General features: G+C 40.9%; 1 protein-coding gene across 2 annotated transcripts in view; it reads right to left on the bottom strand.

The window, feature by feature from the left end:
* Positions 1–16,666, bottom strand: part of TMEM131 (transmembrane protein 131) — a 174,562-nt gene that overhangs the window by 52,487 nt on the left and 105,409 nt on the right. For both annotated transcript variants that reach the window (XM_081068933.1, XM_081068932.1), the window contains exons 12-19: positions 10,762–10,870; positions 7,883–7,991; positions 6,803–6,956; positions 6,545–6,715; positions 5,400–5,510; positions 5,175–5,309; positions 2,669–2,773; positions 1,258–1,344 (exon numbers count right to left, since the gene is read on the bottom strand). In XM_081068933.1, coding sequence (XP_080925059.1) covers positions 1,258–1,344; positions 2,669–2,773; positions 5,175–5,309; positions 5,400–5,510; positions 6,545–6,715; positions 6,803–6,956; positions 7,883–7,991; positions 10,762–10,870 — 981 coding nt within the window. The remainder of the gene's footprint in view (positions 1–1,257; positions 1,345–2,668; positions 2,774–5,174; positions 5,310–5,399; positions 5,511–6,544; positions 6,716–6,802; positions 6,957–7,882; positions 7,992–10,761; positions 10,871–16,666) is intronic.

Here is a 16,666-nt window from a genome sequence, read left to right as displayed (position 1 = left end):
CAGAGCTTGCCCCCCCGAGCTCTGCTCCTCAGGCTAAGTGATGATATAATGAGAAGACAGCATTTGTAAAACCTGGCAGAGGGCCTATACTGCACCACGGATCTGCCAGCACTTTGATCTTAGACTTCCCAGCCTCCAGAACCATGAGATATGAATGTTTGTTTTTTCAGCCGCCCAGCGTATGGCCCTTTGTTAGAGCAGCCCGACCAACATGGTCATACCAAGTTAATTTGTAATTGCAGCATATGTCTGGTTCTGTAAGACACCTGAAGAGATCTGAAAGTTTATCTGCAGTCTTTCAAAACCAGCACCTTCTTTTCATACAGATGCTTTCTCATTTACTGCAGGATTTACACAGTGATTAAGGAGACCACTGACTGAAAAGGCAACTGAAGGAACAAGGTTGCCTTTTTGGGTAAATAACAAAGTCGAATCCCACATGCCAGTACCAAGTGGGATGACAAGAAAAAGATTTAATTAAGACCCAACCTTCAATGTGCAGAACATACTAACTCACAATTTGTATTTTTAAGGAGCTAACTTTTGAATTTAGGTTTTACTGCATATAACGTTACGGTCTCACAAGGTACTGTCTCTCCTAACCCGCCATGTCTCCTGCCACAGGGTGACACTCTCGTGTGTCCCTGCGTGCCTTCAACTGACCGCATCATCCTCCCCAGGAGGCAGTGGCTGTCTCCTGGTTTCCAAGTTTCTTTTCTCCCTGCTCTCCAGGCCCCACTCTAAGTCACATTTTTGATTCCTCTAGCGACCTGCCTACCCACACCTGCTTCTGCTCATACTAATTTTTCTCCTGAAACTTCCCTCCATTCTTGCCAAACTGGGCCACTCACCCAAAGCCATCGTAGACTTGACTGCTGTGTCTCTGTCAGGTTGTCCCCTGGGCCCAAAATGCAGCTGTCCCTCAGAAGACCTTCTGAGCCCACTCATAGGGCACCTTCATCAACCGGATGTATATTTTCCTCACAGCACTTTATTTTTACCCATCTCAGGGCCATTCCTACACCCTGCGTCACATCTCTGAATCATGGGCCCATTTCCCGTTCCAGATAGAAAGCTCTTTGAGAAAAGGGAGCATTTCTTACCCCTCTTTTTATCTCCTAAAAAACCGGGTGCAATGTCTTACCTTAAAATAAGAGATCAATAAAGAATAACTGACTTTTCTGTTGAGTTGAAGGAACACGGGGGAAAGGCAGAGAAAAAACTAGCATGGGAAAGTCTCTAAGTTAACTGTCTTACTGGAAAGGACGGAGGAAGGACCACGTGCTTCGGGAAGCAAGTCAGCGAGCCCACTGCGATCACAGCCTTCACAGGAATTGTCAGGATCTGCGGCGTGAGCAGACAGACCACAAAGGAGGACGTGTTAGTAGCAGACTGATCTGGACCGTTACTGTACTACCTGGGCATTAAAACCTCATCTTTGGACTTGTATTAGCAATAACCAACTCTTAAGCAATATTAAAGTAGCCCAGGGTACTGTTTAGCCTGTCCAATGCACTCCACAAAACACATTTCCATGTACTTACTTCTTAGTGATTCATTGAAAACATGGTAAACAAGACCAAAGAATGGGAAAGGAATAAAGAATACATTTTTTACATAATACAGGTTATTTTGTAGATTATTAGAATTTAAAAAGGAAAGTCAAATTGTACTCTTAAAACAATGTGTGAAAAATCCAGCTTTTATAGTTGTACAGCTCTCTCTTTATTGTATATAGCAGTAAATTAATATCAATCTAATTTAGAGAAATGAATGGAACATTCTAGATTTTGAATCTTAACTCACATTTGTAACTCACAAAGATGTTTCTCTAAGTATTTTTTCCTAATTCTTATTTTCATCAATACTAACAAAAACTTGTCTTTGCCATAAAATACATTTATTTCTATCATGAGTGAAAACTTTTTTGGAATTAATTAATTTGACATACTCCTGACAAGTCATTTATTAATAAATGACCGAGTCTGTCTATTCTGAATTGGTTTTCTTTCATGTATGGGGTTAAGTGTGCTGAGAACAGGCTGGAGAACAAGGGTAGCAACCTGTTGAATTCAGCAGTTCACAACTTCCCAATGAGCTTTTGCATATTAAATTGAGTATTTAGGTTGGGCAGAGAAACATTCACTTAAAATCTCACTGATTGCTACATCTCAAACCCACAGGAGTCCTCAAAGAGCTCCATCATCTTCATTTTGTGCCTTGACTGAAAAGGACTCATGTAAATACACTTGCTGAGAACTCAAATTAAGATGTGACTTCCTGATGTATCTGCTTTTCCCGTCCTTTCTGGATACATTACCCAGGAGAGTATTTATGACCTCAGGAAGAATCAGGGAGCTCTCCCTCAGGGATTCCAGCCGGGGGCTGTGCAATACTATAACCACTGCTAAGCAGCTTTCTAACAGACCAATTCGAAATGTGCCAAAGGCATTTTTTTGAAGTTGCTTTTAGTCAAGGGGTTTGGGTTTTATAGGCTAATGACACCAATATTCAGTAAAATATTCTCAAAAGCTCAGTTTTTAAGGTATAAAACAGGTAAACTGTAATTTTATAAGTAAACTTAGTTTTCTGTTTCTATAAAAACAAAAAAGAACTGAATTATTCAGAAAAATCCCGTTGACACGAGTCTCCCCCATACAGCTCTTACCTCATAGTCTGTTGTGATCTGTATGGCTCCATCATGAATCCCTTCCAGTTTTTTTGCAGTCAGTTTGACTCTGAACACAGCAAAATAGCCTGACGCCAGTATGACCTGTGTGCAGCAGAAATGACATCCTTCATTAGCCCTGCTAGGTGAAGTTCCCACTCCAATGGAGAAGGCTGTGCTGATGGACTAATTCCGAAGCCTAATGCACACCAGGACAACTCAGAGGTACCGGATCGTCATGCACAAACGCCTCTTAAAACCACGTCCCTGAGGAACGTCAGATCCCAGCTCCCAGCTTGGGCAGGGCACGGTCCTCAGGCAGCACCCATGTACCTGCATGGATGAAGAGGGTGAGGGTGGAGCAGAGGGATGCGGCCTCCCACCAACCCTTCAGCCACATCAGGGCACAAGTACACACAAAACTGGCTCTGCTTCAAGTTCTGAATTTAAGTGTCTGGTTAATAATCATGTCTTCAGAGCAACTGAAATGGGATCGTTTGAAAACATCCCATGGAAGGGTTAAGCAGTACCAATTTGAAAGAAGAATAAGGTCTTTGTTTTCTCAAGCTCTTTATTGATGTGTCTGGCACTCATTCTAGTCAATCATAAAATTTCCAAAACACCCACAAAATTCATTTTGTGTTTTGTACTTTAGATTTTAGTTGTATTTTATTTAGAATTCACATTTACAGCAAAATAACAAAAACTGATACATCAAACATACCCACTTTCCCCTTTTTAGACGCACTGGTGTTGGTTTGGTACAATTCTAATGTTTTCATCATGCTTCTGTAACTACCCAGCTCAGAACACCGGTCTGAGGAGCACAGAGTTGTTGGCAATGTGTGGTTCATATGAACAGACACTAATGTAGTTGATAAGTATGGCTTTTTAGAAAACAGTTGAAAGTTTCAGCATTATAAACTAAAAAAATCACTTTGTGGAGTTGCTATTTTGAAGTTGGCAACTCATTACAACTTCCTATTTTAAGTGTTTGTAACAGTGATCTCTTTCTGTCCCTTGTTTTATATTTATAGTTTTACATAAAAATGAATTCCAAAACCCTAACCTGTCAAACAGGCTTTATGTTGTTGAATGGACTCTCAAATTTAAAGAGTATGTGTTAACACATGCTACTTACTGCTAGGAAATGATCCAGATTTCTTAAATTATTAATTTATAATGTCTTATTAGGAAACAGTATAATGCAACCATCTGAGATTAGACAAATATACAAACATTTAATCTAACTTCATTGTTAAAAGAAACACATTAATGACTGGCCTCGTTATTATCTTTTTTCAGCATTTCATCTGTATTAAAAATAAAATTTTAGCTGGAATGACAAATATTACATCTCATGAGCATATCCTTTTTGTTTTAAAAGGCTTTATTTCTCAATCAAATTTAAAATATTATAAATTATTAAAATGTAAACCCCATAAATCTGCCACTATTCAAATATCTGATTATGCAATTAGAATCCATTATTTGGTACTGTTTCCTACTTTTTCATAAATCATTTTCCAAGTTTCTATACATAATCACATTTATAATTTTGTTATTTGTTTCAATATTCAACCCTAAAATCAGGATTTCCTTTATGCACTTGGCTATTTCCCGTCGTGGAATCCTTAATAATGCTTTTACAAACACCTGCATTCTCAGTTTTTGGTTCTCTAAGTTACTTCCACGGAAAGCATTCTGAGGAGTGGTATACAAGTACACTGCCAAACTGCCCTCCCAACACACTGTTGCGAGGCTCATCCAGCATGTACTGTTGAAAGCAGTTTTTATAACCGGTGACATTCTGTGGAAGCGGCATCTGTGGTCCATCAATGCACCAGGACATCTGCTCTTCCTTCTGTGAAACTGACAGAGAAGTCCCATCCCAACCTACAGACGAGGTACGTCACACCCCTCACAGGGGTTCCGAGTCTGTCTTGAGTGAGTGTAAACTCTAAGCTCCCTCCTCAGCACGGCTGAGACCAGACTCACTTTCTCTGGTTTCGGGCTTTTTACAATCAGCTGTGCATTTGTAAGACAGAAAAAAGTCCCGGGGTGGGATCAGACAATGCTCGCCTCTCTGAGACTCCTCACCAGTGCAGAGAACTGCCGGGAAGCATCACAGCAGAACTACACACACTTTCTACCACATGCAGGCCTAGCACTTTTTCTGCCCGGCAAGTTCAATGGACATGGGTTAGTCTGCGACCTATGGGAATTTCTCCTGTCACGACACTTGTGTTAAAAAAAGACAACTAAAATTTTGCTTGTTACAGAATTTTTGATGACAGGGTAGAACTTAACTCCTTTGCATTTCAAGTGCCCTCATCATAACGAGAAGTTCAAGTACATGACCCACAAGGTCCTTTCAGTACCAAATACCTGATGCTATTGTGAGTCCTGTAAAAATATGACCAGAAGTATGCAAGATGGGAACAGTCTTATTTGTGCTTTAGACGTACATCTGAAGTTTAAGGAAACAATAAGAAAGTTTACTTACTGATGAGTGGTCTGGTAAAGAGGATTTTTCTAACTCTGGAAGGCTTGAAATTATTGTGGTTCTATTGCCTCTTTCAGTAGCTACGAGTTCTATTGATAAGCCATCTCCAATGATGTGCCAACTTTTTATAGCCAACTTAAAAAAGAGAAAGATATAAGTGATCATTGTAGCACAGCATAAAATCCTTAAATGTGATTTAGAATAAAAACAGATTTCCTTTTTTACCTCAATTGGATTGCTGTTTATAATTGCAAATAAAATATTACTTGCTTCTGTAGCACTCAGTACACCAAAATCTATGAAACGTTCCTCTATTTTGGGGGGTAACACAAAGTACTGGAAAGATATAAAAGAACTAGATTAAATATAAAGTCATACTATATTAGAGAATGTTACCAAGAGAAAGTGACTATATTAAGATAAAGTTTCTATATTTTATATAAATATGCACACATACACACATATATAAAATATAATTAAGAACTTTGTACAATGAAAATATTTTCAGTAATCAAAATGAAAATACTCGTGGTCTCTACTGATCAGCTGTGTCCTCTGAAGGCACATAAAGAAGCAGGAAGCTGAAGTACTGGGAGGGAGTAAGTGGAGGGAGCCCTAGAGGATTAGGCAAAAAGTCCTTGGTCTCAGTAAACAACATGCATTCATGAAAACAGCTACAAATACATAATCATTTAAGCAAAATAAATGAAGGAGTGGAGTAATACTGAAGGCCCCTCCAGCCCTAAAATTCTTTTTGGATAACTGCATTTCTATATTCGCATTATCTTTTTATCTTTCATATCAGTTTTACTTCTTATCTACACTTCCTTCACTGACTACTCTAAGGACACTTTGGATTATTTTCCTGGCTTATTTTCTGTACCAAAAGACCTTTATTCTTCCGCCTGCGCCATGATTAGATTACCATTCCACCTGTGTGCCTTTACCACCTTTCTTTTCTTCACCCTGATACTTCCTGGTTCTGGAAGTCTCTTCCTCATATAATCCCCTCTTCAACCTCCTTGTATTGTTCTTTTCCTGCTCATTCATTTTTTTCCACCATTTTGTTCATTTTTAGCTTCCCCATGATTCTAACAGATTAACAGCAAAATCAAGAGAAAGCAGAATGTGGAGAAGATCTAAGTGGAGACTGTAACTAGAGGATTCAAGTGTATTGCCAGGGGAGACGGCTGCTGGGAAGGGTGAAAACCAGTTATCTGGAAAGTACTGAGTAGGGAGGAATGAAATCTACTTGGAAACACAGAAAACAGCAAAATGCAAGGGTGCCTGCTGATGACGATTGCCTACTGATACCTAAAAACAGAAGATGGGTAGGGAGTTTAAATTCTAAAGGTAGGTGACATACTTACATCTAAAAAGCCTGTATATACCCGCACAGGCAAATGAAATTTAGAAGCATTGGTAATAAGTAAGATGTTGTTATCTACGTGCATGGATGATGTGGATGGCATAAAAAACAGGGTAAAAATGTATCCTGATTCATTTGGAAGAATTAAGACCGGTTTGCTGAAGTTGTGAACCTAGGGAATGATGGGAGAGAAAAAAACATGTCAGCATCATCTAGTTAGTAGATCAATAAAGTTAAAAGTATAAGGATCCACACATACTTTAAACATTGTTTTGGCTTCTTCTGGTAGCAACACGTCATGAATGAGGATCGCAAAACTGAAAGTGTTAGTAAGGTAAATTGGCCTTTCCACAGGGTCGGCAGGACTGTCTCGGATGTGAAATAATGTTGCAGCGTGATCAAATCCCAAATAACTATTTAAAAACAAAACAAAAAAAATCATTTTTATTTCCATGTGTTAATTGGAAATCGAAGTTCTTTTGTTGTGAATAATTTATGTTTAGCATAAATAACTATTATTAGCGAATTAGAATTATAAATATTTTAGTGATTGAACACATGATTTAAAACAAAATTTAGCTTGCAAAATATTGAAATGTAATATAAAGAACTATTTTCTATACGGAATTATACATAATAAAAAATTAAAACCAAAAATGTATTAACAGAAAAAGTTTTAAGCTATTTTAAAAAGAATCACGTTTATTACTCAATTCCAACCAGCTTTGTTAAATTGAGCCCCCACACCAAGTTGGATATTAAACTATATTGGTTATAGTATAATTAGAAAATGAGCTACATCTATTAGTGCCCATTTATAAAAAGTTGTAATTCTAGAACAGTATATACAAATTTATAAAGGAATACTGTGCTAGCTTCAGCAGCACATATACAAGTTTATAAAGGAATACAAATGATTTTGTTTCAAGTGACAATATACTTTATTATTTATTTTATTGATCTTTATTTTTAATTTTAATTTTTTACTAAATTAATTGGGGTGACAGACTATATACTTTAATAACAAGCCACAAACATTTCATGTTACAAAAGGAATTAGAGAGGAAATGGTTCAAATGATTTAAATATTTGAAAATAGATTCATTATTCTATCATGTTATCGAATCATTAAGAATTCACGGCAAGTTCAACTTATATCATCCCATTTACCTTTTTCTTCTAAAAAAGTAAAAAATAAGCAAAATATAGAGATTTTTCTCCTTTACAGTTGAAGTTGTTCTTTTCAACAATACTGCCACAGAATTTACGTGAATTTGGCTACTACTTTTGCTAAAGTCAATTAGCAGGAAAACAGAATTTATTTTAAAGAGAAACTCACCCATCCAACACTTCTGCTTGATATGGTATTTCAAGTTTAGAATAACTCTTTTCTTTTGCTTTCACAGTGATTTTCCCAGAAAACTGAGATGGTTTTTTTGCCTTTGATGCTGAAAGGAAGCATACACATAAAAAAATCTGTCACCTGTTGCTACCACAGAGCTTACACAGAGGAGTGTGCGAATGACTACGTGGACTGATAAAATCTTAAAAAGAAAGTTGAGCTTTCCAACTGACAGAATAGTTTTACATTTTAAATCAAATATCACATTTTTCATATAAAAAAGGAAAAATGTTTTAATTTTCCTGTAATGCAACAAACAAGTGACGAATTAGCAAGTGAACACAATTCAGGAGGAAAAACTGTATTTGAGCTACGTCTCCAAGCGATGGCTTTGCTCATATTAGCAGGGCTTCTTAACTGCAGCACTACTGACATTTTAGGCCAGATGAAACCTTTGTGGTGGGGTGGCTGCCCAGTGCACTGTGGGATGTTTAGCAGTGTCTCGGGCCTCTGCTTGCTAGATATCAGTAGCAGCGCCAGCTGTGACATTCAAAAATTTCTGCAGACTCTGCCAAATGTCCCCTGGGAGCGAAACTGGCCCTTAATGAGAACTGCAGGTTTTCAAATGCACTGAGAAAGAAATGATGCTCCTTATATGGCCAGAGTTGTGCTATAAATACCCACCAAGTAGGTCATGAGCTCTGACTTCTTGTGTTAGCCACCCTATCTCACAGTGTAAGAGGAGATATCGCTCCTTGCCACCATAGTGTCCTCAGAGATGAGGCAGCAGTTCCACATAATTCCCTCTGGAATTACAGAAGTAGATTTAGTTGGATCCCATCTGGATACCCACTGGCTGTTCCTTTCAAAGCAAATAAAGAAGCTGTTTGTCTTCATCCCCTTTAAAGTACTTCAGGAGCATTTCTACTCAGGAGAATTGACATGTGAGTTCTGCAAATGGATGCTATCCAACTTTAGCACAAACAACAAAAAAAGTGGTATGACATCTAATATGTGGCTACGTACAGATGGTGAATTCAGATTTTGAAAACTCCCATTAAGCTTCATTTCTTTCTGCTTGCTGCATAGCCATTTTTGAATGCTTTTACTTTTTTTGCTATTTATTCAGATGCAGAGTTGATCAAAAGGGCCATAATTTACACATTTCATGGTATCTTATTAATGACAGTTTAGTACATGAAGTTTTCAAAAACCTCAAGAAAATTCAGTTAAAAATCACAATGAATACTGACTTGAGGAGAAAGATGCCTGCTTGGTAAGTGAACACTGAAGTGTTAATATAGATGGTGCATTTTGGTAACACTAAAAGTTGAATAAGACAAACAGGTCCTGTTGATTTTCACAGCAATTTCAGTGGTATTGTGTGTGGGGATCTGGGGTGGTGGTAGGGTGAGGTGAGGGATTCTCCCTTGATAAAAACAACCACTTTTAAGGAATGTAGCACTTGCTTAAAAGATGCTTTCTCCTTTGTCTCTGTATTTAATTTTGCATAATTTATTTAAAACACTTCTTTTAGAATCTCTGATCTCAGAAGAACCTACATTATTGCCATTCATTCATCTCCAGAATGAACATTCAGTGGGTTCCGCCCCGAAGCGTCCAGAAGCGAGAAGGGAAGGGGTGGGGGCTGGAAAGACACACCCGATGCGCATTGCCATTCCCTGGGCTTACTGGGAGGGTGGGCCCCAAGTGTTCTCAGGGCTCAGGACTTCCTACTGGCCCCTCTGTTCCTTGGTAAGACAAGGAGTGTACCTGCTGATGGAGGCCATGATTGAGGTATCTTAGCAACACAGAAGACAACTTATCACAGACTTGGCAATAAGTGCGGCATCAAAACCTTCAACAATACCAGCTCTTGGCAGCTGGATTATGACAATATGTCACATATTTCATCTAGACTTGCTCGGGGTGTGCTCTGAGCTCACAGGATGAAGACTGAAGCCGCGGCCCAACCCCTGAGGTGCCCCTGTGTGAGCCGTAAGCACTGGTGCTCTCCTTCAGACACAGTGCAGTGTCCCAGTGTTCTGCTACCTGCAGGTCACTCAGTGATCAAATACTGTCATCTACTGAGGAGTTGAGCCTTAAAACGGACTGTGAGAAGAGATGGCTGTCATGAAGCCAGAGTGTAAGCTGCGTGGGCCCCGATGGCAAAAGCCCCATCTGGAGTTTCCGTTCTCATTAAATTGAGTTACATATACAGTTGAGCAACTATTAAACCACTATTTGAAAAATTTTGTGACAGCAAATACAGTAAATATTGCAGTAAAGTGAGCAAAAATTAACAAATTTTATTTATTAATAAATATATAAATATTATATTTATAACAAAAATTAATAAAATATGTTAAAGTCTGGAATAACATTCCAAATATCAAAATATGTAGTATAACATTTACCTAATTTGACAATTCTATCATAAAGGCTATTATTTTAGCTTAGGCAGGTCCATCTGCCTTGCTTATAAAAGACAATATACGAAAATGTTACAGACAATACTTTATTCCTGCTCTCAAATTCAGACATGCTTCCGAAATTCAAATATATTATCACCCAATTACAAAAATGAATGACTTCATAATGAAGGCAATACATAACTGGAACGTATGTGGAAGAGCCCAGATTACAAAAATGTAATTCCAATCCAGTGTATTTGCCAATACTACTTTAGGTTTATGAAGTTATATTTTCTTTCATGAAACAATCAAGAGTTTGTGATGGTTTACAAGAAAAACCAACCTAAGCTATATAAAATCTGACTGTAAAATGGTCTGGATTTCTATATTACGATGTTGACTTAGTTGCTTTGTAGTTCATCAAAATAAGCCACTATATTAGAGAAAAAGGTGAATACTTACCATCAAAACTAATACTTGCAACTTTGGTATATTTACTTTCTGAAGCTTTTAAGGTAGTTGGTTTAAAGTGTACCGTTATAGCGTCATTTTGTGGTGTAGGTCGAACACTCTGCAAAGAGAAAAAATATGTAGCACTGTTTTAGCCCTCTTGCCTTGATGGTCAGATATATCTGAATGCATATCCAAAATTTTGATACATAACTATAATGTCACTTACATACAAAGCAGCTCAAATTGTTATTATCAAATGCATAAAATGGTGGAAATATCAACTTTTTGGGTTTTTGTGGATTTCTGACACATTTTGAAAAAAATCCTGAAATCAATTAACGCAGCGTAAAAATTAGTCTAGTAATTCAGTTATATTACACTGGAACGGGTACTGGAAAAGGCAGGCGGAATCAAAATTTGGAAAGTTTAACTTTATGCGGTCCCTTTAAATGAAATAGACCAAACTACTAAAACGTCCAATTAATTTCATTAGAATATCTTTATGAACTAAAACGACCAGAAGAAAAATGTATAAGTGAGCATAAAAATCTGAAGACAAACCAGTACAGTGGGTGCCAGTACATCAAACAGAAAAAGAGGCATTTGTTTCCCAAATGGCTGCCTAATTCCCATGTAAGAGGAGACATGACGATGGTCAGGTAGGGTCCCTCTTACAGAAATCCCAGTACTAAGGGTGACACCTGGCTCTGTGCAGATGAAAGGGACCAGGAACTTGGGAGCCAAGACTAATGGGTCCTGTCTACGCAGGGCCGGTACGAGTGGGCCCACCCATCACGCTCCCGGCTGAGGGACGAGCAGTGAGGCCGCCGCAGGTGTGCAAGTGGAAGGGGTCAGAACTCTTCAAACTTAACACACACGGTATTCCCATTAAAAAGCAACCCTCAAGTAACCAGAAACAAACAAACAGACAGACAACAAACAAACAAACAAACAGTAAAAGCTTAACATCCTTCCAGCAAGGTTAAAAAGTAAATACATGTTTAAGTGCAGTAATTTCTGAGTCGATGATCCTCACGGACACGAAGCGTTTCTCACTGGAAGGGCCTTTAAAGCCCCCTACCGCCTGGCCTGCTGCTAACAGGGGACGAAGACCGCGCAGCACTGCGTGACGTTTCCACGGCCCGGAGCTGGGAGGCAGAACTGCACCCTCCTGCACCAGCACCTCACTGCCCAAACATGTATGTGAAACCGGGGTGCTGCCCACAAATCTCCATCAAAAACCTTCCTTTAGAATTTCACCTCAATCTTACTTTGGTCTCAAAACCCATCGAGGGTTTTTGTGGAAGGTTCAGGGGTTCACACACTTGTTGCCAATGGCTGGAGTTCCCCTGAGAACGTCTGTCAACATGGGCACTCAGGTCCCTGCAGGTCACAATAGCCCTGGCTCCCCGCCCTGCCCTTCCGCTCTCATAAAGGTGGGATGGCCCTGCACTGCACAAAGGGCAGGTTCTTGAAGGCACAAGAAATACCTGAGAAGAGTGTGAAGGAAAGGCGTCCCTTGTGCACGCCCTGGAGCCCAGGGAAGGATGCCGGTTTTGCGCAGGGACTGCAGACACTGCCTGCTCCCACCAAGGGCAGAGCTGCTCCCCCTGCCCACCGCTGGCCAGCCCGGCGCCACGGGCAGGTCTAGCTGGGCCTGGACACGTGGCCTTGGAGGGCGCTGCAGGTTTCTGTGCCCCGAGCCCTCACAGCCTTGCCCTGCACTCTCCCTCCGTGTCTGAGAACTCCTCACGTGCTTCCGGAGCTCTAACAGAGATGTATTTATCACAACGTACTTCTTATCAGGAAGCTTGCTGGCACCAGCAACCACTTACAAAGTACACATCTTCATTCCTTCAAGGGGTACGTGTGTGTATGCACGTGTGTGTTCAAAGCAGTGTGAACTGGAAGATAAAACGTCTCCTTTGTTCCCTTATCCCATACGACCATGTGACTACTTCTGAAGGAGAGGGAAGCAGGGCAGGTGCACATGTGACAATGCAGTGATCAGTTTAGGCAACAAGAGCATCTTAACTATTTAACCATGAGCGTGACCTTGCGCAAGTTGCCCAGCCAATCTGGGCCGAGCTTTTCCACCTGCAAAATCCTAGCGGATTAGATTAGGTCTTTTCTAAGAGTCCATCTACCTACAAAATTTTGTGATTCAATTAATGTTGCTGTTCGTTCAAATTAATGACTTCCATCCTGAGGTCCCGACTATCAGAGAGGAGACCTTCAAAAGCTGTGGACTGCACAGAGGGCCTGCACAGAAGACACGGCAGTGCGGGCTGTGACAGCAGCAGCGTGACTGACTGCTTCAGACATGGCCCAAAGACTGCGTGGCAGTGACCACCACAGCACGTCAGGAATGTTCTCACCCTGCACAGCGCCATGCCAGAAAGAGCTAAACACTGGTACTTGTTAAAATACAATCACTGGGGGGGGCGGCCCGGTGGCTCAGGCGGTTAGAGCTCCGTGCTCCTCACTCCGAAGGCTGCCGGTTCGATTCCCACATGGACCAGTGGGCTCTCAACCACAAGGTTGCCAGGTTCAACTCCTCGAGTCCCGCAAGGGATGGTGGGCAGCGCCCCCTGCAACTAAGATTGAACACGGCACCTTGAGCTGAGCTGCCTCCCGGATGGCTCAGCTGGTTGGAGCACATCCTCTCAATCACAAGGTTGCCAGTTCTACTCCCCCAAGGGATGGTGGGCTGTGCCCCCTACAACTAGCAACGGCAACTGGACCTGGAGCTGAGCTGCGTCCTCCACAACTAAGACTGAAAGGACAACAACTTGAAGCTGAACAGCACCCTCCACAACTAAGATTGAAAGGACAACAACTTGACTTGGAAAAAAGGCCTGGAAGTACACACTGTTCCCCAATAAAGTCCTGTTCCCCTTCCCCAATTAAAAAAAAATACAATCACTGCATGTAGTAAGAGCTTAGACAAGCTGAGGGAATGTTTTTCTCACATGAAATACCACTTTAAGATTTTCCTTACCAGAGGGAAATTTTAATTCTATATCATTCTTAAAACACGCTGCACCAACAGGGAACAAATAGTCAACTGACTCATTTTACACAAATAGTCTGAAATGTTCACGTGTTACCATTATAAAAAACCCCCAAATCAATTAAAACCCATTTTCAGGGTTTTAACAGAAACCCTGTTAACAGAAAAGTTAGGAAACAAAATCAATGCAAAACGAAATACTTAAATAGTTGGCTCATTCTGGTGGCTTTAAATGAAAAATAATGCATAATCATTAACTTGTAATAAACATTTATATACTAATGTCTGTTTCAGCATCAGTCAGTAAGTGCTGCTTAAAGATAATCAAGAAGCGGAAACAATATGGGAAGATTCCTAGGAAAGGCCGCCTTCACATGTTCTAAATATGGTTCCAGTGTTTTCCCACGACACTCATACCCGACTAGTGTGCAGTAACTGCAGAGGGAGCCCCAGGGCCCGGTGTTTCTGGAAACGACTAACAAAAGCGTTTGAGCAAGCAAGGAAAATCACTTTTCAGTGCATAACACTGTACACAACAGCTGCACAAATTTGCTGCAGGTCTTATCAAGCTGATACTGGTAAAACAAGTAGTAGTTTTACGGCCACCCTTGAAGGTGCACCATAGATGAGAAACACCAGGAAGGCCTGGACCTGTGCGCCTTGCCACTACCAGGCGAGGCACCTGTATTTGGAGTTGCTTGCTTTAGCAGTCCTCTGTCTAGAAAGATGAAGAGACTGAATTCCTGAGGGGGAATCTGAAATCTCCAGCTTCAGGCAAACTACGCATTTCTGACAAAGAGGAGGAAGACAGAGGCCCTCCTAACATCCATCCATCTCTAAGTCTGGCTTATTGTCCAGAAGACAGGAGAAGCCTTAGGGGGCTCTTATAAGTCAGTTTCCAGGACAGATGGCGTGTCCCCTGGCTGAGGAGGCGAGAAGCACATCACATGGACCACTGCATCAGAGTTCTAACTTGCTGTGGTTCGGTCCACAAAGCAGCTCCAGTGGCTTTTCACAACACAGAAATGCTTCAAATACTGTGATCCCCGCTGCACTTACAATAACACCTACACTGGCCCCTAGCCCCAGGCGGCAGGCGTGACTCTCCAGCCCCGACCTTTCACCCCCGCTGCAGTCTCTCACCACGTCGGAAGCCCCCCTCGCCTCCTGCTCAGCTCCCCGGAGCTGGAACACTTGCCCACCACTTTGTGCCTACCTCCTAGTCCTTACTTATGTCTTCAACCGGCGGCTGCTCAGACAATCCGACCTAAACCACTGCCTCCGCCACTCACGCAACGTTGTTCACGTCTTTCACAAAACATGATGCCAGTAACCCCTGGCTGTCTGATTCACTGCTGTGTTCTCAGTACTTAGCACAGGAGGTGGCATGTAATTGATGCTCATTAAATATTTATTAAAGGAAGGGATGAATGAATGAGGAAATAAGGTAAAACTACCCAAATTCTGGCTGGGTGTAGGCTTTAGATAATAGAAAAAAATACAGACATATGTAGCTGCAGATGTAGATATACAGACACATACATAGATCAGTAGGTTTCTAATTGAAACACTGAATGAAAATGAAAATGATATGATTGGACTGTCACTATATACTTAATATACTGTCATGTAACTTCGGAGTTTTTATAGTTGAGTAAGTCCCTTGAAAAGCTCTGACTCATTTTCCCTACTTTGAAAACTAGGCTGTGTGCACCTGATAGGACTGCTGTGAAATAAGGGAATCCATGTACAAAAGCACCTCGCATGGCGCCTGACCCATAGGAGAGCAAATAAGAGAGGAAAATGGGCCTATTTCATTCCCTGTCACAAAGACATTGAATACTACATTTCTTTTCATTCACATTCTTAGGATTAGTTGCTAATTTCATTTTCCTAGAACTGTTTACTGAAAAAGACATTCATTTCCATCCATTCCGTGTATGCAAAAAGCTAGAGCAGACCACTTGGGCAAGTAAAGGCACTTGCCCACTGAAACTCTAAACCCTCCCATTTGGAGAAGCGACTGCAGGCCTGAAGTCTGCCCAACAAGTACAAAAGTCCCCCTTCTGATTCTGTTCTGCGCAAAGGCCTCCCACAGACTGGAGAAACCAGGGACACACAGCATGCACAACACGTAAGAACCACAAGCCACGTGACATCTCCAGCTGAGGCAAGGGTAGGGTGTCCACGCACAGCCAGCGTCTGTCCTCCAGCCAGACACTGCGATCCACAGCTGCAGAGGCATCTCGGCCGTGGCCTTTGTGGAGGTCAGTGACTTGATGCGGAGGAGAAGGGCTGGGAGGGCGAGTGCAGACGCGTACATGCGTCATCGCCACGTATGCAAGGAGACGTGCTCCAGGCTGAAGAACAGGCTGAAGAAACCCAGCGTCCACGAAGTAGGTTACGGCCAAAGCAACCTGGGAAAATCTGGTAGAAGAATTACTCTCCAGTACAGTGAACTCTGATATACTAAACTAGAAAACTTCGAACAAAATAAATCACAACTCTGGGTAAAAAGTGAGATTTTAAAATGGTAACAGAGCAGTGATTCTTAGGTCTCTGCAGTTCACCTACTGGTAAAATCTAGAATGTGTGTGTGTGTTTATGCTTGTGGAGGGGAGTCCAACAGAGATTTTCTAAGTTTTCTTTTGTAAAAATAAGGATGTGGGTGGCAGGGGAAGGAGAATTTCCTACTATCTACTGCCTTTATTCATAAAATAAAGAATATGTTAATGTCAAAGAAAAGTAATAGAGACAATTAATAAAACTAAAAGTTAGTTCTTTGAATCAGCATAATTGACAAACTTGTAGTTAGACTGACCAAAACGTTATTTTAAATATAGACAAGACTCAAATTACTAAAATTAAGGATGAAAGAACATTACTACTTATCTCACAGGA

This window comes from Rhinolophus hipposideros (assembly GCF_964194185.1).
Source record: "Rhinolophus hipposideros genome assembly, chromosome: 12".
NCBI lineage: Eukaryota > Metazoa > Chordata > Mammalia > Chiroptera > Rhinolophidae > Rhinolophus > Rhinolophus hipposideros.
The sequence above is the reverse complement of the archived record's forward strand: the minus strand, read 5'-3'. Positions and strand labels throughout refer to the sequence as shown.